Source organism: Passer montanus, unplaced genomic scaffold (genome assembly GCF_014805655.1).
Source record: "Passer montanus isolate IOZ18808 unplaced genomic scaffold, ASM1480565v1 scaffold4, whole genome shotgun sequence".
NCBI classification, from domain to species: Eukaryota; Metazoa; Chordata; class Aves; order Passeriformes; family Passeridae; genus Passer; species Passer montanus.
This window is the reverse complement of record NW_024368818.1, coordinates 6,649,543-6,675,836: the sequence shown is the minus strand read 5'-3', so window position 1 is coordinate 6,675,836 and position 26,294 is coordinate 6,649,543. Positions and strand designations below refer to the sequence as shown.

The following is a 26,294-nucleotide window of genomic DNA, read 5'->3' as shown; positions in this document are numbered from 1 at the left end:
GAAATAATTTGTTGTTTAAACATGACATCTGTTCATGTAGATACACAGTGAAGGTTCAGCGAGAGCTTGAGCTGGATGAAGGGGCAATACAAGCCCTGACCGAGGACCGCAAACGCTTCTTGTGTAAAGCAGTGGAGAACTACATCAGCTGTTTACTAAGTGGAGAAGAACATGATATGTGGATATTCCGACTCTGTTCCCTCTGGCTTGAAAATTCTGGAGTTGACAGAGTCAATGAAATGATGAAGGTATATGTTTGCTCCATTTTTTTCCTAATGCTTTGGCAAATAAATATCCATCATCTCCTTCTCCAGTATTTCTAGAAGATGAATTACGTAGCTCCTTAACTTTTCCTGAAAACTTTCTTTTTTCAGTTGTCATTGCTTATCAATTAGTTTTTCATCAGTGAGGCCTGTAGTTCTCAATGCATTTTAATTTAATTAGCATTTTAATTTGACAAGTCTGTATGATTAAACATATATCATTACTGTGATCCCCTTGGTCTTCACATACCTTGGAATCTACCCATCTTCAACATCCTTAGATACATTATTCCTGTTTATATTATATATACTTTCAGGTTAAAAGCCATGAAAGGTAGAATAGAAAATAGTACTTTTATGAAGGACTTGGAACATTTAGGAGACATGGGCCAAGATGATGTGGTACTCCCTGAATTGCTGCTTGATCAAACAAACAGCCATGAGAATTCTTAATTTTAAATTATTATTTTTATTGTAGTTTTTGTTAGGTTTAGTACAGCTAATTTGGTTTAGTACAGCTCTCTAACTGAGTTTTCTCTCCTACAGAAAAACGCACAGAAGATCCCTTCATACAAGTTCTTGCCTCTGATGTACCAGCTGGCTGCTCGAATGGGAACTAAGATGATGGGTGGTTTAGGATTTCATGAAGTTCTGAATAATGTAATTTTTGCTTTTCTTATCTAAAGATACCTTGACTGGCTTGGTAGTGCCTACTTCTAAACAATATCCACCTTCCTCGGAGGCGTTACAGCTAAACAAGTTGCATCAGTGATAAGGGTGTATTAAAAATGAGTGATGCCAAATCAGTATGGTGGGGGAACAGGATTGGGGATTTCTTTCATTTCTTAACTTAAAAAATCAACTTTATTGATTTTCTTGTAATATAAGAGTAGTTTTATGCTGTTATAGAAATCTACTTTGAATGTTTTTTCAGTTATGGAAATACTGTCTAAGTATTACCTTTTATTTCATCTTAGGAACCTTAGAAGTTCAAAAGAAATAATATTGTTAAGTACTGGGTTTTTTTCTTCTGTACTGTTTTCAATAATGGGATCTTTTTCTTTTGTTGGCAGCTAATGTCTCGAATTTCACTGGATCATCCACATCATACTTTGTTCATAATACTAGCTTTGGCTAATGCTAACAAAGATGAACTCCTCACAAAACCAGATGCAATAAGAAGAAATAAGTTAATTAAAAATGTACCAAAAGAGATCTCCCAGCTTGATGTGGTAACTACAAAAACTTCTATTAATCGCATTCAATCCTTTAATTTTGTTAAAAAATTAAAAAACCCAAAACATGTAGAGGGGTATTTAGTATAGAGCTCATTAGGAGACTTTTGTTAAGAAGCAGTAGGAGGGAAACAGTACTTTTAATAATTAAAAAACCCTTTTTGTGCATACATAGGTAATTATTATTGAAAGAAATTGTTACAGGGTTGAGCAAAATGCCGTCAATGTTTTGTGCCACAAATAGCCCTGATCATTGCAGACTCTTGTGATAAAAGTCCCTGATGTGTCATTCTGTAAAAGGCATTTTAGATGCAAGAAAGACTTCAGTGGCTTTACTGTTGAAAGTACATAATGAGCTGGGAATTTTTTCTGCTTTGGGTGGTAACGTGTTCCATTTAAGGTGTGCCTTGTACAGTATATCTTTTGGTCCTTGATATGTTAAAAGCCCTGCTGAGAGGTAATACTGAACTGTGATTTCATGGTAATGTTGGTTTTGCTTAATTTTTGTTTAACCTGTCTTTGGAATCACCTCGCATCTGAAGTGTTGCCCCTTCTTTCCCCCATCATTGTAGGCCTGACATGGTTGGTTGTCATTGTCCTCTTGCCCCCCACACTGATACATTTTTTCACCACGTTTTTATGTGGCTTTTTTTTTGCCTTTCTCTTACATCTGTAGTTCTTTTGTGATTCCCCCCTTTAGGATTGGGATTATGCTAAAGTCTCTCAGAGCCAGGCACAGAAGGAATGCATGGACAGGTTTCTGTCTTTTGTGTACAACATTTTTTTCTTCAGCTGGAGGAAATAACAGAAGCAGGCAGATGGAGGAAGAACATCTAAAAAAACCTGTCTGTCCTTTATTCTGAAGAACTTTTGCATGCCTTTTGCACTTTGCCTGGACAGGTTTGCTCCCTCTCCATTGCCAATAATATTTTATATTACTCATTATCTCAGATCAGACAGCACAGAATTTTTTCTTATAATTATTTCAGGTCATCTCACAAAGGGCTGTCCATTGCTGCAGTTTGCTTTGTTTTCATAGGACGTATCTCAATTGCACTTAATTGACTGCATGTTGTGATGCATCTTTAATATTAAAAAATGTAGTTTACAAGATCTGGTGTTTGTTTTCCTTGTTTTTTTTTAGGACAGAATGGAAGCGGCCCGCACAATAATGAATATTGTAAGGAAAAGAAGAGCTCCTATGGTTAGAGACATGGAAGCACTTTGTGATGCTTACATCACATTAGCAAATTTAGATTCTACTGCGTGGAAATCTGAAAGAAGTAAGTCTTAGGAAAACGGTTTTGTTTTAATAATGAAGATAGGGTTTATTTTCTCAGATTAAAAAGTGGTTTTTAAATACCTCTTTTAACTTTTTAGTTAAAAGAGGTACTAGCATTGTGTCCTATTTTTGATAGATACAGAATGCAGTCTTGATTAAAAGTCATAGTAATTACTTGCACTGTAGGGCTCAGACCCTTAGTATGAAACTTCAAAAATCACCAGTTGTCCTGTGATCATCTTCATCAGCTCAGTAAAATTATGCAGTGAGGTTTTGGGTCCCAAAAGCAATGTAAGCTGGGTTTTGTCAATTCAGGTGTATTTTATAGCTCTGAATTTAAAAAGATTAATTCCTTTTAATTACAGAAGGAATAAGTATTCCAGCTGACCAGCCAATCATTAAACTGAGGAACTTGGAGGATGTTGCTGTTCCTACCATGGAAATTAAGGTGGCTGAAGTTGAAAAAATACACTCTAATATCGTCATCATAGAATCATCTTCAAGCTTTTGTAATGGCAGTCATTTCTTCATCTAATTCCCGTGGTTTTTACAGGTCCACCTATGGGGGTACTTCCCTGTGGGTGGGAGGTGCAGGGTGAGAGGGTTTCCTTACAAGACCTTGATCCCAGGCATTATGTGTGCTGGATAGTGGTTTATTGTACAAAGACAGCTTTGCCACTGTTATCTCTGAGTAGTTGCTTATTTCAAAAGGTGATATCATAGTGAGCTGCCTAACTCACACAGGGGATTTGGGAGTGTGAATCTCCTGGGTTGTAGGTGCTAGCTCAGAGTTTCAGGGAGGCAACTGAATGTCACAGAAGGTGTGAGAATTAATAGATGTGCCTCTCGTGCTGTTCCTATGCTTTTACCATTCAGTAATGGGCAATGATCCATTCCCACTGGCTGGATGGGTGCACAGGCACTCACCTTTTGATAGCACACATTCCACCTGGGAAACTGCAGTTTTAGGAGCATAGACTTGCTTTTTTGGCCAGCATCTAATTTTAAATGTTGCCAGGCCAGAATTCCTCGTGTTGAAATCCCTCAGGCTATGTCTATAAAGCTGAATAAGTCAAAGGACTGCTTTAAGGTATTTGACTTCAGAAGCCAGAAGTTGCCACCCGTTCTAAATATCATCTGCTTGTAGGGCTGCAGTTGGCCCCAGGTGTTGCTCCTTTGTACAACTGCATCGTTCTTTTCTTTGCCTTTCTTCTCCTCCAGTGCAGACTGACTGAAATGGCTGCAGGTCTGTGCTGTAGCCTCCTGGGGCAGTATTGCTCCGGGACTTGAGGATACAGGGGGTGGCTGAGTTACAGATCCTGTACCCTGCAGCAGGTTTGGGATTGTACATTTGGTCCTTAGATTAGTCTGAGCCTAATGCTCCCCAGCAATATGTGAGCAGTTTCTTGGGACAGTGCTAGCTGGGACAGGCTAACATTGTGTCACAGCCTGTTTAGTGGAAGTCTGCAGTGCCCCACATCCCCTGTATCAACGAGGTGAACAAGGAGGAATAAAAAAAACTCCTTTGCTCAGCATATTTTCATAGCCTTTGTGGTATTAACTCTGTAGGTGATGGAGTGCTCATATTAATTTTTAGCATATAGTCTGCGAATGAGATTTGCAAGCAACTTAGTGCCACTTTGAGTGAAATGGAGGTAATATTTACATTCATTTTAACCATATTTTTAATTTCAGGTGGATCCCACAGGACAATATGAAAATTTGGTGACAATTAGTTCGTTCAAGCGAGAATTTCGTTTAGCAGGAGGCATAAATCTGCCTAAAATAATAGATTGTGTAGGATCAGATGGTAAAGAAAGGAGGCAGCTGGTTAAGGTGGGTTCTGTCAGTTGTAATGGCATCTCAGAGACTTAGCATGCTGGAAATTGTTTTTTAAGGTCTCCTGTCAGTTTTCTCATTTATAATTTCTGTACCGTGAGCAGACCTTTCACACTTGACTGTCAGTTTTCTCAGTTGAGGAATGCTTTAATAAACGAAATTGTGAGGTATTAATAAGTAATATAATATAAATAATAAGTAATTATATTAAATATGTTTGTAATTATTTTTTCATCAGTGCATGTAATTAATATCTAGTAGCTTACCTGACAACTACCAGACTTGCCTGGCCATGTCTCAGCTGGTGACCTGAAGTGTTCTGTACATAAGAACCAACATACTGTGTTAAACACCTCCTTTCTTCTTCCTCATATAAAAAGTGTTTGCAATTCAGAGACAATCAAAAGCATGCACATAGAAGTAAAGATCTATAAAAAACTTTGTTTCTCCTTAGACTCAGCTGATTTCATTCTCTCTTTGAATGCAAACATTGAGCAGTTGCTGGGAGAATTCTGTTTTGCTGCTGAGTATGCGTTAGTTTTGAAAGCTTTAAAGAGAAGCATGAATCACTAGATGTTCATCCAGCAATCAGAACTGCAGTGCCAGCTTCTCCTGTGTGCTGGCTTGTTAAATAATGATGAAGCAAATACCTGTTTTTAAAAAGAGAACCATAAGACATGTAGGTTGATTGAAACCTAAATCAAATAACATCTTTAAAAAAAGATAATTTAAGCAGCTAAGAGAAAACCAAATACAGAGGAAAAAACAACTGTTAATTACATTTTATTGAAAGTCATTATTGTGGAAAAGTAACTTGTGTTTTGTGCAATTTTTAAAATAATTTTTTTACTTGCTGAGCAAGAAATGGATGCTGAGAAGTGTTTTTGAACTGCTTTTTCTGTTTATGCTGAAGGGGCGTGATGACCTGAGACAAGATGCTGTCATGCAACAAGTTTTCCAGATGTGCAATACATTGCTCCAGCAAAACACTGAAACAAGAAAGAGGAAATTAAATATCCGAAGATACAAGGTAACCTTGAACCATAAATTTTCTCTGTGGCAGCAGAGAAATAAAGCATATTTCCCCCTTCTCCTCTTTTTAACCCAAATGCAGTATAAAAGGATTTTTATTTATGGGCTATTAAAATAGTTACTGTGCCTTAAGGTATGGAATAAACAATATATTTATTACAATTTAAGATTTTTCAAATAATTAAAATAAATTTATTGATGCCTAATATATATTTAAATACTCTTCAAAGATTTCTTCATATGAACATGAAATTGAAAAGAAATTAGGTAATACGCTGTCATTAAACTGTAAATTGCGAGTCATTAAACTTGAATATACAAGTTTGTTTATGAGTTCTCATTAATTTGCCTTGTGATATTCCTTAATTAATAATTAATTCTAGTCTTGCAATATTCCTTACAATTGAATTCAGAAGTCCCATCTAGGGTCTTTCATGCAGAATTTGAACTGGTTTTTTTGGAATTGGGAATACGATTCCAAATCGTTTTGGAATCGGAATTGGGAATAAGAATTGGAATTGGGAATAAGAATTGCAATAAATTCTTATTCTGAATGCAGAAAGGGTATTTAAACAGGAACCTTTCCTTCCTCCTTCTCTTTTATATATTTGGCATTATAATAATAGCTGTGAAGGTGACCTCTGACTAAGTACTCTCAAAGTATAAGCTCTTCTCGTTGACAAATGAGAAATGTGCACTCTGGAGTCTCTAAAGGTGCTTATCTAAATTGCTAGTGTGGTTTTAAGAATTCTCAGGTGGAGTTAAAGCCACTTTTTTTTAAATAATTTTCAAGTAAGACTCAGGTTTCTGTGTATATAAAAATGAGCGACACCAGGGAAGAATAGAATAGAATAGAATAGAATAGAATAGAATAGAATAGAATAGAATAGAATAGAATTTATTTCATTATGAAATAAAGAGACTTCCATAAGAAAAGAAAATTGAAGGAAACAGGCAGTAGCTAATCATTAGGTTGTGCTGACATGTCTGGTAGAAGGTTCACTGGGCTAGAAAAATGCAGTTGTTAGGGAGAAAAAAATGTGTGTGGATTTTTATGTAGGTATATGTGTGTATTTAGAAGATACATTGTGGTGTCAGCTGCATGGTTTGGCCTTCTTTGTCTTTTTAAACAAACAGAAATGTGCACCCATGCTCTGCAGGCTGTGTATTCACTGAACTCTGCAGTTCAGTGTATAGACTTGCCCTGTGTATAACCTCCCCTCCATGGGTTTGCTTTTCCAGGTGGTTCCCCTTTCCCAGAGAAGTGGAGTTCTGGAGTGGTGCTCAGGAACAACTCCCATCGGAGAGTTCCTTGTGAATGCTGAAGAAGGAGCTCACAAGAGATACAGGCCAAAGGATTACTCCAGTTATAAGTGTCAAAAAATAATTTCGGTGAGTCCAAATAACTTAAAAAAAACCACACAAAAAAAAGCTGATTCATAATATTTACTGGGGGGAGGGGGTGGAATTTATGGAGAACTATGTACTATACTTTTGGTATATCTAATAATGACTGTGACCAGTGGCATGGAATGAATAGATATTCAGACTTTCAATTCAGTTCCACAGATCACCTCACCATAAGTTTACAAAATTGCAGTCAAGTATACCTGTTACTTTATATGCCCGTGATTGTGCAAGAATCTATTTCCTTTCTAATTGCTATAGTAGTAACAGGATAAAAGTATATTTTTATGCTTGGTGGAACATTTGCATGGGAATGAGTGAGAATGGCTTTCTCACAGTCTCATGAAGCCATCGGATAAGCAGAGGTACCAGAACAGAGTGCAAAGGAAGGAATTGAATCCCAACAAGATCCATTTACCTGCACATGCCTATAATAAAATACATGCACCTGCTGCATCAAGGACATAGGAGTGGTTTTTCCCATGTTTTTTAGCCACTGAGTTGTGTATAAAAATAGAATTGTTTAGTAAGATTGTTAGGGGTATTAATAATTGCTGCAATAAAAGACAGTAATTCTTAGCTCAGAAAGAGAAAGAAGTGATAACAGCATTTGATGGAGGGGAGGTGGGTAGAAAGGAAAGAAGAGATCATTTCCTTCTGAAGTAGCTGGTCATGGGTAAAATGTTTCTTACGTGTTTAAAGGATGCCCAAAAGGAACATTCTGAAGAGAAATACAGAATCTTCATGGAAGTCTGTGAGAATTTCCAACCTGTGTTCCGGTATTTCTGCATGGAGAAATTCCTGGACCCAGCTGTGTGGTTTGAAAAACGATTGGCATACACTCGCAGTGTGGCTACATCTTCTATAGGTATTGGATTATTTACAGTGGCTTTTAGGCTGCACAACAAAACACTTTATACCATTTCAAACATAGTGGCTGTTCTGCTTTTGTCACTTGTCAGAAAAGGCCTAGTAGGGGTCAAAAAAGGCCAACAAGAATAATCAGCGTTATTTTTGTAATTAAGATTTCTGATTTGTTCCTCCACACTCCCATTTTTGCTGCAGAAGGAAGAATGAAATATATAGTGGTTTGTTTATATATATAGTGGTTTGTGGTTTGTTTTTTTACATTCTGGTAGTTTGAGTTTTTTAACCTGACTTTATTTCTGTTGTTTTGGTTTAAAATTTATTCATTTCATGTGTAGCCTCTGATGCTTTAGCTGCATTGAAAAGCTCAATCTTTTACTGTCTTTGTACTGGCATTATTATCTGTGGCTGAAATGGTTATTTAAGCTTGGTTATTAAGTCTTTGTTTTTCCTGTCATAATAAAGAAAAATAAGTACTTACATTTAAGTACTGTGGATTTTTTTCTGGATGACTCAGTTCTGTACTGAGTCTCTGGAAGACATTTGTTAGTAGATTTTAGACATTGCAGTAGATCCCATTTCAGAAGGTAACATGTTTGTGCACTCCCTTTTTACTGGGAAAAAAAAGTAAATCTGCAGTTTAGTACAATTCAGATGAAATATTTTTGTAGGAAATACTACTGCTGTCCATGTCCATCAGCTAACAAAAACAATAAAAGGTGTAAATTGCAGTAAGAGAAACATAGTTTGGAGTTTTTCTACATTTGAGGACAGTAAAGCACTGGAATAGGCTTACATGAAAGATCTTATAATTTGGATCACTGGAGGTTTTTAAAACTGACTTAGACAACAGTTGTTTTTTGGGGGTGTTGCTAATGTTAGTAATAATAACAAAACCTGGTTTTATTATGCACTTGCTTTAAATTCTTAAATTTTTTTTGAAAGATGCAATATTATTTGATAATCTTTGATGTCCAAGTAGAAACGGGGAAGAAATCTGTGGAGCAGATAAAACAATGCACATCTGTATGAGAATAAACTTTGCCATTTCATTCAGTCAACATTTTCTTTTTGGATTTGTGGAACGGTATTTGCTCTTTCCTTAGGCAGCACTACATATGGGAGAAGAAGTATTCTCACCAGTAATCTTTCTTAGCCTTTGTGGGGTTTGTGACATTGTTTCAGCACTTACATTTTTGTTTCAGTTGGCTACATTCTTGGACTTGGAGACAGACATGTTCAGAATATCCTGATAGATGAACAAACAGCAGAACTGGTGCATATAGATCTGGGTAAGTAGGACAACGAGAGAACCTTGATTTTTCTTTAACTTTTTTTTTTTTAACTTTTATTATTTTTTAACTTATTTTATTTAGGGGTTGCTTTTGAGCAAGGCAAAATCCTTCCCACACCAGAGACTGTTCCATTTAGGTTAACCAGGGACATTGTGGATGGAATGGGTGTCACCGGCGTGGAAGGGGTCTTCAGAAGGTGAGTGCTCCTGAACTGCACAGGGGTGAGGAGGCAGCACAGTACTTCCAGCTTTGTGATTGCCACATGATAAATAGTTCTGATGCTTGAGAGAGGACTTGGATTTCTACTGGTAACACCCAAACCTAAATACTGACCTGTAACTCCTGTGCTTGTACTTACATAACCAGCTGCAAACTCATTTTTGTTGCCCAGTGTTTCATACTGTTCACTTGCCAATGGGTTATTGTCACCCTCTTGTGGAATTCAGGGAGGACTCAGTGTTTCCAAAGGCTCCACAGCTAAGTGTTGATTCAGAATGATTTTTTTTTCCTTCAGAACTGTGCATTTCTTTCAGAGCTATACTATATATTTGGAGCTGTTAAATGTCTGTGAACCAATTTGTTTTGACTCTAATTTCTGTTTAGTTTTTATGTATGTAATTTGGAGTATTTTTTCCCTTTTGGATCATGTATTTTATATTACTTTGCAAGTGCAAAATCTAAATCACATAATAGATCTGGACTGCAAATCAGAAGAATCCCAAATGAGTTGAGTTTTAGACCTCCATGCTACCTTCTGTGAATCACCCAAGGGATTCCTAAATAGCAGGACCTTTCTCATTCCAGACTTTGATGATGTTTGTGAAGTAATGCTTGCAACCCCCAAATTTCATGTCTTTAAAAAAGCACATAGTGTAGGTGTTGTCTTTCTAAGGCAGCAATTAAGGCTAATTAAGTAGTTCCTAGTACACCTTTGTCCCATGAGGGAGCAGTCACTGCCACTTCTAGTCTAAAGATGATGCTGTCAAACTCACACTTCGGTGTTACTTCTGAAAGCATGGTACAGAAAAACATGACTTGTTGGGCTCCAGCTGAAATAAGTAAGAGTTTCAAAGGCACTGGTGCAGATGCTGTTTCTGCCTCAGCCAGCCTGAGTTGTATTTACCAGTTCAGGTGTAAGTGGTAAACAGGCCCTTGGCTGTGAATGTGTTTGGTTAACTTTGGTGTGTGTATTCTCATCCTGAGGTGGACAGGAGGCCAAATCCTCTGTCCCATAGGATAGTCTGGCATTCCTTCCAGGAGCTTAGTTTGCTTGAGCGTAAATGCAGATAACCACTTCTGTATCAAAACTCCTTGGAAAGATTTTAGAAATTGCTTATAGTCTAGCTGCTGGATCTGCTCATTTCATGGAAAACAGCCCTGCCAAGATCCTCCAGTGTGTGCCAGAGCACCCCAGCATGTGTTCATCCAGCCAAGCAATGCTGCCATTGTGGCACACCCTAATAGGCAGTGTTAACTAAGTGGTTAATCCTGCATATCAAAATATTTCAGACAGTGAAACATGTCATCTCTTTCCACAGAGAAATAATAATCAGTGAACTACACAGTCTTCTCTTGGTTTTACATGTCTAAATTTCTCTTTTTTTTTCCCCCAGGTGAAAATATCAGAGAAGTTTACTTCTATGTTAGAAATTAAACTTTAAGTAGAGCACAAATATCCGTTATTTAAATTACAAAAATACCATTTCCTTTTACCAAAAATAACCTAAAATACTGTAAAATATTTTCTAGATGCTGTGAGAAAACAATGGCTGTTATGAGAAATTCTCAAGAAGCTTTGTTGACTATTGTAGAGGTAAGCATTTTTTCATGCCTTTGGATAGTAACCTGCCAGAACGTCTTCAGTTTCTTGTCCTTGTATGCATCACAGCAGCAAATACTCTTTTAGGGTGTTTTGTACTGAATTAGAACATAGTGGTGTTGGTCAGATTTGTTAATTCATGTAATCTTTGATAAAGTTGTAACCAGTTTGCATTTTCTGTGGAAAGTGTTTCCTTCAGGCAGTTCTCCCTCTTCAACACCTATGTGCTTCTAGCCAGAGTGCAGCATTCCCAGCAGGAGTAATACTGATTGAATTAAATCCTCTTTGCATAAGGCACAAAGAAGAGAATTAAACTGATTTTTGAAAGCAGGTTATACTGTGCATTAAAAGCTACTGATTCTCTTTAGTGCCAGCAGTGTATTAAAAATTCACTGCTGAGGTGGGTGGGACTGATGGAAAAACTTTGTGAAATATGAACAACACAAATACTTGTAAATGCTCAGAGGCAGTTTTGTTGCTGGATTATTTACTAACCAATTTAGCCCAATTCTATTGATTTGAAAAGAAATAAAAAAGCAAAACACTCACTCTCCTAATATTGTGGTTAGTGTGAGCATTTCCAACAGTGCTAGGGCACTGAACTAGCTCTAATGAACAGCTGAAATTAAAAAGAGGTTTATTTACTGTGTAGGTGCTGCTCTATGATCCTCTTTTCGACTGGACCATGAACCCCTTGAAAGCTTTGTATTTGCAGCAGAGGCCGGAGGATGAGGCTGACATGAGCTCTACACTTGGTACTGATCCACAAGAACCTAAAAGAAAAGCCAGGTGCAAGATTTTTTCTTACCCTCCTCTTTCTGCACTGTTGCCTTGCTTTATGGTTTTCTCACTGGATGTTATTCATGTTCAGGATCCATACCTAGAGCACCTGTTTTTTTATTCTGCCAGCAGTGACGACCAGAGTTTTAACAAGGTGGCTGAGCGTGTTCTGATGAGACTTCAGGAGAAGCTGAAGGGTGTTGAGGAGGGAACAGTGCTCAGTGTGGGAGGGCAGGTGAACCTCCTCATACAACAGGCCATGGACCCTAAAAATCTCAGCCGTCTCTATCACGGATGGAAAGCTTGGGTGTGACTTGGAAGGATCCAGCATGCTTTTAGAAGAAACCTTTTTTTTTTGTTTGTTTGTTTTTTTTACCAAGCATTTCAATATTTCAAACTGGTATTTCACAAAATTTATATCAAGAGCAAGCGTGATGCCTTATCCTTATTAGCATTTGGTGGATGGTTTGGGGTTTTTTTCAATAACCTGTTACTGAGAAACATTTTTTATTCTGCTTAGGTTCATCCTACAGTCTAAACCACCAAGCACTGCTTTGATGTTCCTTGTGACCCTCAAGGACTTTGCTTGGGCAGACTGGATGTGTTGTGTTCTTAAAACATGAGATTCATCACTGCTGTGTATCTGCTAAAATGCAGGACTCTTGTATCTGGTAGTGGTAACAAGACTGTGTAGAATGGATGATCCAAAAACCAGGATTTATGATATAACCAGCTAAACTACATTTCCAAAACGGGTTTATACTTGAAAGAAAAGAAAACCAGAGAACCACATATGTAATGTATCAAGGGGTGTTGGTGTTTTTTAAGCTTAGTTAAATGGACACTTCTGTATATAAATGACAACTTTAGGTCAAATAAAATATGCTGCTTTCTTTTCCTGTTGTAAATTAAATTATGCTGGTACTTTATATTACTCTAATAGTATAAAACAATAAAAAAAATATTTAGCTTTTGTTGCTCTGACTTCCTTGAGAAGACATATTGACCATACAATGAAACTTAGTGTATTGGAAATGACTGTAAAGCAGACAATCACTGTATCTGCAGTAAACACCTCTCAGAAACATTGAAGTTGTATTCCAAGAGCAAAAATCTCATTCTGAGTGCATGTGGTTTTAAAGAAGACATGGCTCCTTCTTAAAAGTAAAAAATCAGGTAGTCAGTGAATATGGATAATCAGAGAATCCATTCAAATAATGGTTTAACTTGCATAGCTAATAAATCTTCCCAAATAATCTTTATATTTCAAAATAGGAATGAAGGTTGGTGTACCCTTACATTACCTTAGTTTACATTTCATGCAATATTTTTACAGCAGTATAAATGAAGAACTCCTGTTACAACAGCATTTAATGGGTTTTTATTTGTACAGTGTTCCCACACCTTTTATGCTATAAGATATTGTTTATATGGCAAAATTAGTCTTTTATAGTATGTTTTCATGCAGCTGACATAAATTTCTGTTGATCCTTGTAACCAAAAGTGCATCCTGGATTTTTTTTGTGGGGAGGAAATACTGTCCAATGATGTGTTTGTTCTCTGAAAATTAAAGTAACTGACCAAGCTCACGATCTTTATGTGAAATTTAAAGGGCGCTTAGGAAAGGGAGAAATGTCCTATCAAGCAGTGGCAGGTAGGAAATGACTAAACAAAAAGTCCTTTAAGTATTTTTCTTCACCAGAGACTGTCCTGGCGTGATCTATAATGTTAGTGTATTCCATATCTATCTGCACCCAAAAATTGCAACTGTCTCTTATTAATCATAGTAGTATTTTTGTACATTGTATCATCAGTAAAGGGAGAGCAGATCTTGCTTTTATGTGATGTCTTTCCATCTAGATACAGATCTTTTAGATTCTCATCAGTTGTTAACACTTCCATACAAACCCAGCATACGCTTTCCCCAAACTACCTCTGTCTGTGGTAGAGAGTCCTTGAGATCTCCCATAGAGAGAGATTCTGACTTCTAGAAGACCAAATATTTAATTGTAGGTCTTTCTCAAGTCACTGCAGAGAAAATAGTGGCTTTGGAAACTTTATCCAAAAAGTGCTCCATACAGAGTTCAGACTATATAAAATAACTAATAAGGCAGTTGTGCTTCTCATGACTCACCTGGAATTTCCAAACACCTTCCAGTCGTTGTACCCCTGAGCTTACCTTTGCCTGGACACTACTGTTGGATTTGGGCCCATCAAGCCAAAAAAACCCTGAAATCACATAGTTGTACAGTAGCTGAAGTTTATGGTGTGCACATTCCTCAGCATACCTTCCCAACCCAGTGTCCTGTTCTTTTTAGGGAATTTAACTTCTTACCAGCAAGGTCATAAATATTATCAACACAATCAATCATTGTTAGGCAGAGAGTTACATTTTTTCTTCAAGTCTCCAGCCCTGCTTCCAAGCTCTTAAACATGCCATGAAAGTTCTGGATAACACTTATCAATAATCAAGATGTTTTGCTTAAATGAGTACCTCTCATGGGCAGCTCCCAGAATGAGTGTTTTCATGGAGGAGAGACTCTTGGAGTGCCCTGACCTGTGTTCAGACAGCTGGCACATCAGGACTAGACCAGTATTCCTTGATTAAGAATTTCATTCCACAGAGTTTGCCAAGATACCTGAAATAGCTCACACTATGTAAGTCTTTAATTGGAAAATAACATCACCTTGCTCAAAAACTAAAAGTTAAGTCAGTTACTCTAATCAGACATAAAAAATGAAGCAATGTCTAACCAACCTTGCTGAGTATCTCTTACTCTGTATTCACACTGGTTTGCATTTCCTTTTCCTCCCAGAGTCTGCACCCACAGAGCAGTGTATATAAACACTGTGGAGCCAAAGCCCAGGCAGTGCTATCCACTGTCCCTTTTGCACCCTTTCTGAAACGAGCTCTCTGACAAGCTACAGCTGAGAAAAAGCCAAGTGGTGCTGCCTGAAGCTGAGCCCATAAAGTAGGTGATGACTGAGCAGTGTGGCCAGCAGGGGTCCAGCTTGCTTGACCCATGGCCCTCGTGCTCCCTCACCCCTTTGTAATTTAGCAAAAAAAGGCAAAGATTTTAGTTAAGCAAAATCCAAGGTGAATTCCATGGTTCTTTAGGGCTTAGGGCTGATGCTGCAGACAAGCCCTGTGGTTTGGCCTCATCTTCCCTAAAAGAAATACTGGTTGTGACAAAACATCCCCTCACAACATCCTCTCCTGAGGAACTTCTGTGTTGTGAACTGCCAGAAGTACAGCAAACAGCCTGGGACAGAGAGAGAGAACAATCACAGTTTAGACTGGATTGCTTGACAGGCAAAATGTATTTAAGTAAATGTTGCTGAAAGAGGTTAAAGATTAAAAAATCCTGGTAATAAGAGCAAAAAATAAAGGATCAGTTTGTAACAACTATTTCAGCTGTTAGTATAAAGTTTGAGCATTAATTCAGCAATCTATTGTGCAGAAGCCTTGTGCTGTGCTCTGATGTAATGCATTCTGAAAAACTAAATTATTGCAATGCATTTTGAGCAGGACATTGATATTGGTGTTTATAAACAGCAGAGTCCACTATAAAAGCAGCTGACATTTTCTTTTTCAGTCAGGCGGTGCTTTATTTAGTCAGTTTTTCTGCTGAAATTATAACTCCACATCACAACGGAGTAGAGAAGATATAAACAAATATGAAATATGAATAGAAAAATGACTACTTAGGATTTGTGTCCATTAGAAAAAGGTCTTTCTCAGAGAAAAAGTGAACTTAATGGTGTTACATCTGGTCCTGATATGAAATCTTTCTCCTTGAAAGGGAGTCAAAGCCTCTGTTCCACTGAAGTTATAGTGTGGATATGGCTCATATTATGACTTAATTACCTGGAAGTCTAAACAAGAGTGGAAAGGCGAGTAAATATATAATTTACTTCTTTAAAATTACATCATACATATACCTGCTACAAATCCTTATCAACACTAACTTAAAATTACCAAATAAAATCAAAGCTAGAGACAGTTCTATTTGTGCTGCAGAAATATGTAAGATATAAGCAAATTAAATCTCCATAAGATGGCACATCTAACAAAGTAGTTTCTGTAATTATAAGACATATCTGATATCAATGCTTTGGGGTTTGAGTCTTTTTATACTTAATTTCCACTTCATATTGTTCCATAATTTAAAATACAAAATTATTCCTCACAAAATAAGTTTGTTGGTGGATTTTTTTTTCTAGACAGCAGCAAGTCCTAAATTATATCAAACAATTTCATTCATCTCAGTGTAAAGGAAAGGAGAATCTGGGTCTTTACATGATTTTGTTTTGGTTTTTAGACTTGCCTCACTACTTCAATCAGTTGATTATGTTAACACACCTATGCGTTGCATAATGCATAAGTAGATCATACACACTAAGAGCCCCTTGGCTATGTCAAAACACAGAAACTGATCCCCTATCAGCACACAGCTGTCCTACCAGTGTAATTAAAACCAGTTTTAAATCAATTTATTTAGGTCTGTGAAAACCACTGTGAGTGCAAACCTCCATGTGACACACATCTCATTATAATTATCTCTTATCTGTTCACCTTAATCCTGTCATTTACACCCAAGGTCTCGTAAAGCACTGACAATACACAAGGTATTGTGTTAAGGCAGACATCAGGTACAGAAAGATAAACACAAACCTTTGAGCCTCTGCCTCTCCTCAGGAAATGCAACAATTACTTAAAGCAAAAGTGTCCTGTCATCATTCAGTTCCAAATTACCAGTTTTACTTTATGTAAAACATGGAAGTCGGCTTGTGGGCTCCCTGTTTCTCACTGCTCCTCTCAACTACTTTCCTTCTCACTCCTACACTATTTTTGGAGTCTTTGTTCTAATGGTTGCACACTTTTTTTTTTTTTTTTTAATTTCAAAAGCCCTTACTGAATGTGGCTCTCAGGCTGTCCCTCCCCTGCTTCACTCATTGTTTTCTGGTTTCATTACAGCATTTGCATTACAGTTGTAGCTGAGAGGTCTTTCTATAGCTTATTGCTATGAAGGAACTACTCATCTCTTAATTATAGGCATGCTTGAAGCTTTTAAAGTTAAATAATGCTTCAAGAATTTGCATGTCCATGAAACCATTTTAAGAAACTAATATGATTGTATTAAAAATATTTTTACATTTCTGTTGCATTTTCCAGTTACTCTTTATTAGAAATATCTCAGTACAGGAGTGATCCAATTGACTATACACCAAGGAGTTTAATGGGTTTCTTAACTGGAGGAGGAGGCTGTTACAACATGTTCTGTATATAAAATAAGTAATTTATTTTTATTGCTGGCTGTCACAATGCATTTAACATATACAATTTATGAATAGCTCATTATTTTGATATTGGTCTTCCAAGTCTCTCTATGAGGTAACTAGAATTTACTGAAAATGCATTATCATCCACTTAAAAACCACTTCCATGTTGTAGAGTTGCTCAATTTTTTATGACCTGAAAGTGATTTATCCTTGCAGATTCAAGAAAAACAGCTGGTTTGTATTAAAGATTCACAATACCACACCCATGTATTGATGGCCTTTGCCAGGTCTTTTTTTTTTTTTTTCACAAGACATTATTTCCAAATATTGGAAGTGTTGAATACAAAGAAAGTGCTGCAAAGGACTGCATTTGCAGCCATTGATGAATTGTTTCACTCCAAAAAATACAGTCAAAACCAAAATAAACTTAGTTCTAAAATAATTAAGTGCACACGCAGTAGTGTTGCAATCTTGCTAACAAAGCCCTATGCCAACAATAAAACACAATAAAACCAGTTAAATCCTTAGAGTAATTCAGAAGTATAGATGTGCCTAATGCTTCCTTTTCCTTGTGTATAATGGAATTAATGATATTGTGTGCATAGCCCAAAGTTTAATAAGGAGGAAGAGGTTTGAGACAGAAATAAAATCATTATAGAAGAAAAGCAGAAATTTAGTAGAAATGCCAGACATCTGGGCAACAAACTAGCTTCCTTCCAGCAATTTTAGCCATAATGCTTAGCTAAATACCCCAGAAGCATTAGACACTCACACAGGACTATGATTTTTCATGTTATTTAAACACCAAAAATCAAGAGGCAAGCAATTTATGCCTAAACCAAAGCAGACATATGTACTTAGATATTTCCCATAAAAGAGTATTTAAGCACTTCATACCATTTTTCAAGTCTCCCTGTAGCACCAAGTCAGAAGCCTACACTCCACAGGCTCCCTCTGTAGCTGCCAGAGCTGGAAAGGTTCTTCCCCAGAGCACTTTTACAACAGCCAAGATATTAATTGCCCTGCAGAAATTCCAGTTTCTTCCTGCTGACTGCAGAAGAACCTTGAACAACTCTTCCTGATGTATCTCTGCCAGGGGACTAAAGACAGGTGGAATAAATCTGGCCACTAAGAGTCTGCCATAAGAATCAGGTGTGGCTAAAATCAACAGAAAAAGATTGAGCTGGGGGAAAAAAAGCTGTGGTTTAGTAAAAGCAGAACTGCTACAAATCCCTAAGTCAATAACATTGGCTTAGAGTGGATAGCACTGCAGAGATTGAGGATTTAGGAATCTAGTTTTATCCACTTTGACTTGCTTTGCTGAACACATTTAGTGAATGCAAATGTTCTTACTGCTTTCACACAGTGGCAATTTTGTGCCTCCAGGATGAATACCACAGAGAATTCCCCATATGGTAAAGTGATGCTCACAGTACCTAGCCTGAATTTGATGACAGTGTCTGATGCAACACCAAGCAACTCTGTCTGCAAGGAAAGATAATGATCTGTAATGCTTGCATCCTACAGAGAAATTAGGTCAGAAAGTATTTTATTCTGCTTCAATTACTTGGCAGTACTTGCAGAAACAGGCTCTTGATCAGGTTTAGGCCCTTCAGTAGAGAAACTAGAAAACTTGCAAAGCATAGTGAGGTTTCTATCAGGCAGACAAAGCTGCCTGAAGAATACAGCATCTTCAGTCTCCCAAGAATAAGCAAAGGAAGTCAACTTGGCCTATAAATATTTTCATAATTATCAAGCAGCTTTCAAGTGGCTTGTAAGAAATGAATTCCAGTCCATCATAATTAACTCTAAAAGACAGCTGCCTTCTGTGTGCTTAGTTTCTTCTGTTCTTCCTTCCCTTTAGTTTTGTCTTCACTTTGATGTTCAGCTTTGTTTTCCTTTGGATCACGGTTTCAGCTGTTTTCAACCTCACAGTGCATCCGTAACTGTGGGACCCAGAAAAGACTGGGGGCAATCAAAAGTAACTGTCTGATTTAAATTGCTGTAATGAGCCTTATTTTACAAGCCTATGCCACAACTATAAAGCAGTGAGGCAGCCAGTAGTGGAACCCAACAGGCCACTCACAGCAGAATGTACCTCACTTTGCATTGCGCTCCCTAACTTGTGCAGCCCTCATCTCCTGGGGGTAAATGCTCCTCACCAGAAGAGGAAGATCTGTTCCTCTAATGCCTGCAGGTTCTTTGTTGGAAAGGAATATATGGGCACCCTGCAGAGAAGTGCAAATACACAAAAAAAGGTCTTTCTAACTTACCATTGGGGAAAAAAGCTGTGATCAGATTTTCCTGGTCCAACCTTAGATAATATCAGAACTTGAAATGGTCTAATAAATCATATTCATGTAAGAGAAATTGGACACATTTTTAGTAGAAATAGAAGAAATAGTTTATATTAGAATAAGTTTTTAGAAAAAGCTTTTAGAGAGAAATATGTATCGGTATAAAGTACGGTCCCAAATTCACTACATAGAAAGCAGGTTAAAATAGAGCATCGAGATCCCTAAATTTATTTTTCCTGAAAATAACCACTGGGTGAAACTCAGCTCTTTTTCAGACACTCAGCTTTTTTACAGACACTCTGAAAAATAATGTTTTAGTCCTACACAACTTTCTTTTTTAATAAAGTTAACTCATCATATCCACATCCTTTTCTAAGCTAATTCTTTTCTAGCTATAAGTAACTACTTGTGACCCTTCAAGAATTCTTTTCCTCCTCCTTTTTAAGTAATAAGAGCAAATATGATGATTGATGAATTAGAGTCATCTAATGGACAAGCAAGCATGTAGGACAGGTCCTCACTTCTGGAAGTGACCTCTGTAAGTACATGACCCTGAATTAAAAACAAAAGATGTCCACAAAAGTAAAAAAGCGGGAATAACAAAAGGCAAAGCAGACAGCAGCAGGTTTGTGAACGGCCTTTCACAAGAGCTGGTCCAGAAAACAGTCTTGGGTACCATGAGAGAGCAGAAAGGAGATGAGAGGTGAACAGGATACCAGTAAAAGTTTGGAATACTTCTGTGATCATCCTTGTGGTTGGATACACGATTTTGGGCTCTCAGGCACATGGTGTGACCGTGGGGTGTGTGTGCAGGGCCAGGAGCTGCACTCTGTGATCCTTGTGGGTCCCTTCCAAGCGGCAGCTTTCAAGCAGATCACAGCAAGCCATCCCTGAGCAATGAAACCACCCCCATTTTAGATTTCTGAGTCCATGTATCTTTCCACAGTGCTCGTTTTCCCCTCAGCCTGACACTCAGGTGTAAGCTGCAACATGAGCTGAAACTCGTGCATGGCTTGACAAATGTGCTTCCCACCAGCTGGGAATGAGCAGAGAAATCCACCTTTTTCTTTGAGGATCAAGGCAGGAGGAGGGGGTGACTCACAGGGAGCTGGCACTCCCCCAGCAAGCCCTGTCTGCTCCAGGCCCAGGGTGTCTGGTGGCTGCCAGGGAGTGACTCTCAATCATCTCAGTCATTTTTTCAAAAATTTTATATTTGTTTAGTATGATATTTCTCTTACTGAATAGTTCTAGAGTTTAAATTAAATTGCATCAAGAATATTCAGGAAGGAGAGCATTGGTGAGTATCTTCCCTGTCAGAATATCCAATTACTTAAAGAATACAAGAAAACAGTACCTACTGCCAACAAAGTAGATTTTGTCACTGATTTCAATGACAGTTGTAGACATGCAATTGAATCTCCCAATAGATCCATTTTAAAATGGATGTGTATGTCCATTTGTATTTTTATGTAATGTCCATCAGTTTGGCAAGTAAGCACAATCTCTGTTTCCTAAATCAGAGATTACCAGATAAGCAAATAAATCTGTTGATTTCTGGATAGCCTGTGACCTGTTAGATATGGTAGCAGCATGTGTACTACTTTGACTTCCTTTGTCAATAATGTGAAGACCTGAGAGATAACTATCATATTCACACTGTGGATCCAGCCCCAGCTAATAGGAATTTTTAGATGTATCGGAGAAAGAAGAAACTTTATTTCATTTTAATTTATTAATCCTTCTTATCATGTAGCATATTATCCTGTGTTATTTAATTTATCACAGGCAAAAAAAACCCTCAAACAAACCAAACCCTAAAGTTTTTTTTTAATTTTAAAATAAACCTCTTATATATGGTTAGTGCTGTTAGATCAGCCAGATGGATAAAATCAGGTAAATAAAAGAGGAGAATGCCTGTACTGATTAATCCAGGAGATACTGTTCCACAAAACCTGTTGCCTTTTATATAACAAAGAATTTCAAAATCCTGGATTGAAGAAGAGGACATAAAGTACAAGAGAAAACACACCCTAGATTTGCTGATGATATTGCAACTTGATTTCAAAGACAAAGACTTTGAAACAGCGATCAAAAAGCTGTGAAAGTAACAGAAAGTCTGCTTGAAAGCAGGCCCAACTACACTCACAAGACAGCTCTTGAAACTACTCAGGCCAGTTGTAAGAGACAGCTCTTGCCAGAGGCCCTCATCCCCATCAGTACTCCAAATTAAAATTTATTACAGAAAGCAATTACATGTAATTTAACATTAAATTAAAATGCAAAGCTAAATCCAGACAAGTATTAGTCTGACAACATAGGGAGAATACAAGTGTAGGTGCAATATTATACAAATAAGGCAGCTGTAACTATAAATATATGGCATTATTCCAGGGAAAAAGAGAGAGGACCCCTTAATAAGCACTGCTTTCACTGAAAATACAGGGGCTGATTTTCCTGCTGTGAGTCAATGCTTGATCCTGGGGAAGTGCCAGGAAAGCTCTCACGGCTCTCAGACCTTGAGATATCAGCCAAGGGAATACCTGCTGGCTCCATGACGGGAGCAAGTGTTCCTGGGAAGTGAAACACTAGTTTTGTAACTCATTATTTGTTTGCTTTGCTTGCTTTCTTTCCCAAAGGAAAATCTGTCTCAGCAACTAGTGAACTACAGATCCTTCACGAATTGATGATTTTTTTTCAAGAAGGGGAAGAGAAGAAACTTTATAGGTTTCAATTCGACTCAATATACAATATTTTGTGTGAAAGGGAGCCTTAGTTTGGTTTCATTCTGTCTTATTTTCAGGCAACCTCTTCTAAGTCTTAGAGCACTATCAGAATATTTTTATTTAATCAGAAAATGCTTATTCCCCATGCAATTGGTGAGTATGGAAAATTTTAACCATTTATTAACTTGGGATAATGTAGTATGGTGATCCACTTCAAGTCCAAAATTAATAATATGGTTAATTAACACAGTTTTGCAGTAAAAGCCAAACCATTTTAAGTGAGAAACCCCAGAAAATGTCTGGATTTTTTCTTATTAAATTGGGTAACTTATGTGACCACTATCATAACATATTTTCTCATTTTCTACAGAAGTAAGAATTTTTCAGGAACAGACCATTTAGTTCTCAGAAATAAGTAGGAGACTACAATCTGATACGATGCAATTTTCACAGGCCAATTTGAGTTCAGTGGGTGTTGATGTTGCCTCTGTTGCCCTGGAAAGGACAGTTCATCATCCACATTCATTGGGCTCTTCATATCTGGGCAGAGGTTGTTAAAATTTTACTTGATGGTGTAACCATGAGAAATAAATCTAACTGACAAGGAAATAAATTTCATCTCCATAGCTTTGCCAGTTACACATATAATTTCTAATTTGCTTTAGGGTTTCATCTTGACAAATGATGGAGTGGTTCAAGGGCATTGATTGATGATGGTGTAACCATGAGAAATAAATCTAACTGACAAGGAAATAAATTTCATCTCCATAGCTTTGCCAGTTACACATATAATTTCTAATTTGCTTTAGGGTTTCAGCTACTCTTGACAAATGATGAAGTGGTTCAAGGGCATTGATTGGGTGGACAAATTCTTAAGCTATCAAGTTCTTAGAAATAGGAAACTGCTTAGCTGGATTTAGATGTCCTGTGTCTTAACCCTAAAGAGAAGCAAGCTAATTTTTCATTTGTCTACGAACAGTAGGTGCTTTTCCCTTCATTTTTTCATTGGATCAGGTAACCTTCAAGACCTTATCTATTGTTACAAATTTGAATACACTCAGCAAAAACCCAGTGCTGTTTACTCTAATGAGACCAGAGTCTGGCATTTCTATGTGAACATAATTTGTATTCCCCATCAAAAGTGATTTTTTTAATGGCCTCCTTAACAAGATAATCCATCAAGGAACTGGTGACAACTGCACCCAGTAACCTACTTAACACATCCAGTTAGACAACAATTACACATTACTGCATGTCATCAAGGCAGGGTGTAACTTGATATTAAATATAGCAAACACCTTTGACAGTGGACCACGGCTGCTTGAGAAGGTTGAAGGTGGTGACTTCTGAGCAGAAGAATTGTTTGGCTTTGGGGTAATACTGACTTGGGACTGGAGAAAACATCTACTGCACATGAGGGTAGATCAATCATCACCAGATTCAAGAAAAGGCTTGAGTTTGTGGATGGTACTCAGAGCTGTTTGTTCACGAAGGACTTCCTGAAAATTTTATTTCATTAGATTCACAGGATAGGCATATGATGGTAGAGCACACCTAGAGGAGACCTCGCTCAAATTGGCATCTTAAGTGAACATGCTGCTTGTTCTGAGTTGGTCTGTTCAAGTTTTACAGGGAAAAGCCAATTTTCCCATGTCTCTCAATTTTGAAATAAAAGATCCAATTGATAGTGTGTGTTTATGTGACTGAGATGGAACTGCAATGAGAGAAATATATTTTATATATATATTTATACTGTATACATCTTGCAAAAGAGTAAAGCAATCACTATGAACAGTTCCAGTGAACAATTCACTACAGATACAGTATTATGAATGTTCAGGAAAAAGTCACAGTTTTTCTGGACCTTTGGGAATATTTTGATTTGAGACAACATTTTATCACAGGGAAATTTGCCATCCCACAAGTAATGAGAATTTGGAAACTATTTCACAAGAAATACTGAGAATTATTCTGCATCTTATCTATGTACTACCCATATTTAAGTATTGCCAAATATTTACAATTGTTAGAAAGTCATAATCTAAGTGATCTTTAAATGCTTGGTGTTTTTAAAGAGTCAAAAGTTAATTTAGTACAAATCAGGTATTTAAAATTCACACCTACATTTCAGGTTCAGTTACAGGAAGTTTGGGATCAGTCTGACTGTTGGTTACCTTACAGACACAAATAAATCTTTCAGGGAATAGAGGAAATACCAAGGTCTAAATAATATGGAATGGTTGTAGTGTGAAAAGGCATGCTGGAGTTTGTCAGTGAGGGCCAGTCCACATTTAAAGTTCCTTTGTTCCTAAGGAAGAAGAAAGCAGAATTTACTGGCAGAGATGCAGCTTCTATCAGTAACATACATTCCTGACATTTTCCAAATAACTCACCTTGCCAAAAAGCCTAAATAAACTTCAGAACATTTGGTAGAGTGAGCTGAATCTCTTCACTACAGGATTTTGCTTAAGTGCTTATGTCAGAGGTATAATGTTTTCTTGATTCTTCTGTTTCTTATGTTTTGGCGAATAAAATCTTACTGTATAATCAAGGCTCTAATTTTCACTGTTTTGAATTATCTAATCCTGGAAATCACTATTGGTGCACAGTAACACAGAATAGTTTGTTCCTGAAATATCCCTTCAGACTTATTTTGCTTATAAAGTTCAGTTCATGCTTTGCCTTCATTACAAAAAACATACCAATGTATCTGTAACAGGCATATTTTTCAAAAAGAGGAACAACTTTTACCTGCAGAGTGGTTTTTGCTTAGTTTGGGACAATAATGTTTCTCTTTTTCATTCATCAAATGAAATGAACTGTGTTGACAAAACTACCTTCTTCTGAGGTAAAAGCTGATAGTCCTGAGCAAAAAAAAAAAAAAATCATCATCTGGAAGCAAACCGAATTTTCATTCTAACCTATTTTCACTCTGAGAGCAGATTTCCATGTAAAAATCAATAAGATATTCAAATACCTTTCTATTGCAACAGTGAAAAATTTGGTGAGAGTAACACACAAGATGAAATCAGGTGTTGGACTGGCAGGATAATAATGTGGTAGCAACCATTTTAGTTTATCGTGGGTATCAGCTGTGAGATGGCAGATCTCTGCAGCTGGAGTGGTGAAACAGCTTAGCTGGGCATTTTGGGAGACAGAGAATAACTGAAAGTGTGGCTACTGTTGACCCAAAAATAGGCAAAATCATCTGCTATTGGTAAATGACCTCTTTGAGTCACATAAGCTGCAGGGGAAGTTGAGTCTGACAAGTACAACTTGCACTGATTGTCTTTCAGACAGGTTCCATCCAGGATAATGTACTTTGTGGGTTTGCAGCAGGGTTTTTATCATGTTTCACATATCCTGTTTGGGTACACCCTTCTGGCATTCTGCTGAGCTGACTTGAGTCTGTCCACACTATACTGCAAACTGTGGTACAGAGGGATCCTGACTGATTTTTTAGCGGTGGGAGTGAGATGGGAATATGCCATGCTCATTCACCAGTGGCCTACAGAGTATGTTAGACATATGTATAACTTATTGAATACATTAATATTCTCACTGGCTGCTTAAAATCAATTCCTTTGATGGTTCATAACTGTATTCACAATATTCTACATCTGTCTCATACCTGTAAAGTATATATGCAGCTTGTTGAAAGAGCAGGTCTTGCACTTTCAGTCCAGGCCTGTAATGCCAAATCAATGTATCTCACTTCTGTCAAATCTTCTGTGTACTGCATGACTAGGATATAATGTGATAATGTATATTAGTAAGGTAAATTATTATATTATGCATATTAATATTATAAAAGGAAAGTATAATTAAAATTAATATATAACTTTATAGCCTTACAACACAAAAATATGTGCAAAACTTTGTCAGTTTTATCAAGGGAGACATAAGCACAAATAGTATCAAAAGCGTCAGCACAGAAAGGCTACATTGCCTCTTGGAGACACTCAAGAGCTGGACTCACCCTCCTGCTATGTGACTAGATAAATGCTTGTTGTGTGACTGAAAAGCAGTTCATAGAATAATGAACATCTGGAAGTCACACAGACCACATCTCCTTGGGGATAGCAGTTTAGGATTCTTTTTCCCTTATCTAATTGGAATTTCTCATGATGCAGCTTGTGTCTGTTAGGATTTCTGCTGTGTCCCTCTGAGAA

The 26,294-nt window shown here is 37.3% G+C and overlaps 1 protein-coding gene across 1 annotated transcript in view; it reads left to right on the top strand.

The window, feature by feature from the left end:
• Positions 1–13,902, top strand: part of ATM (ATM serine/threonine kinase) — a 59,197-nt gene extending 45,295 nt beyond the window's left edge. Inside the window, exons 50-63 of the mRNA XM_039718577.1 lie at positions 41–248; positions 810–923; positions 1,337–1,495; positions 2,643–2,781; positions 3,146–3,228; positions 4,476–4,616; positions 5,533–5,649; positions 6,894–7,043; positions 7,761–7,926; positions 9,131–9,217; positions 9,302–9,416; positions 10,970–11,033; positions 11,692–11,828; positions 11,949–13,902. Of these exons, the coding sequence (XP_039574511.1) occupies positions 41–248; positions 810–923; positions 1,337–1,495; positions 2,643–2,781; positions 3,146–3,228; positions 4,476–4,616; positions 5,533–5,649; positions 6,894–7,043; positions 7,761–7,926; positions 9,131–9,217; positions 9,302–9,416; positions 10,970–11,033; positions 11,692–11,828; positions 11,949–12,132 (1,864 nt within the window). The 3' untranslated portion in view covers positions 12,133–13,902. The remainder of the gene's footprint in view (positions 1–40; positions 249–809; positions 924–1,336; positions 1,496–2,642; positions 2,782–3,145; positions 3,229–4,475; positions 4,617–5,532; positions 5,650–6,893; positions 7,044–7,760; positions 7,927–9,130; positions 9,218–9,301; positions 9,417–10,969; positions 11,034–11,691; positions 11,829–11,948) is intronic.
• Positions 13,903–26,294: the final 12,392 nt, after the last annotated feature.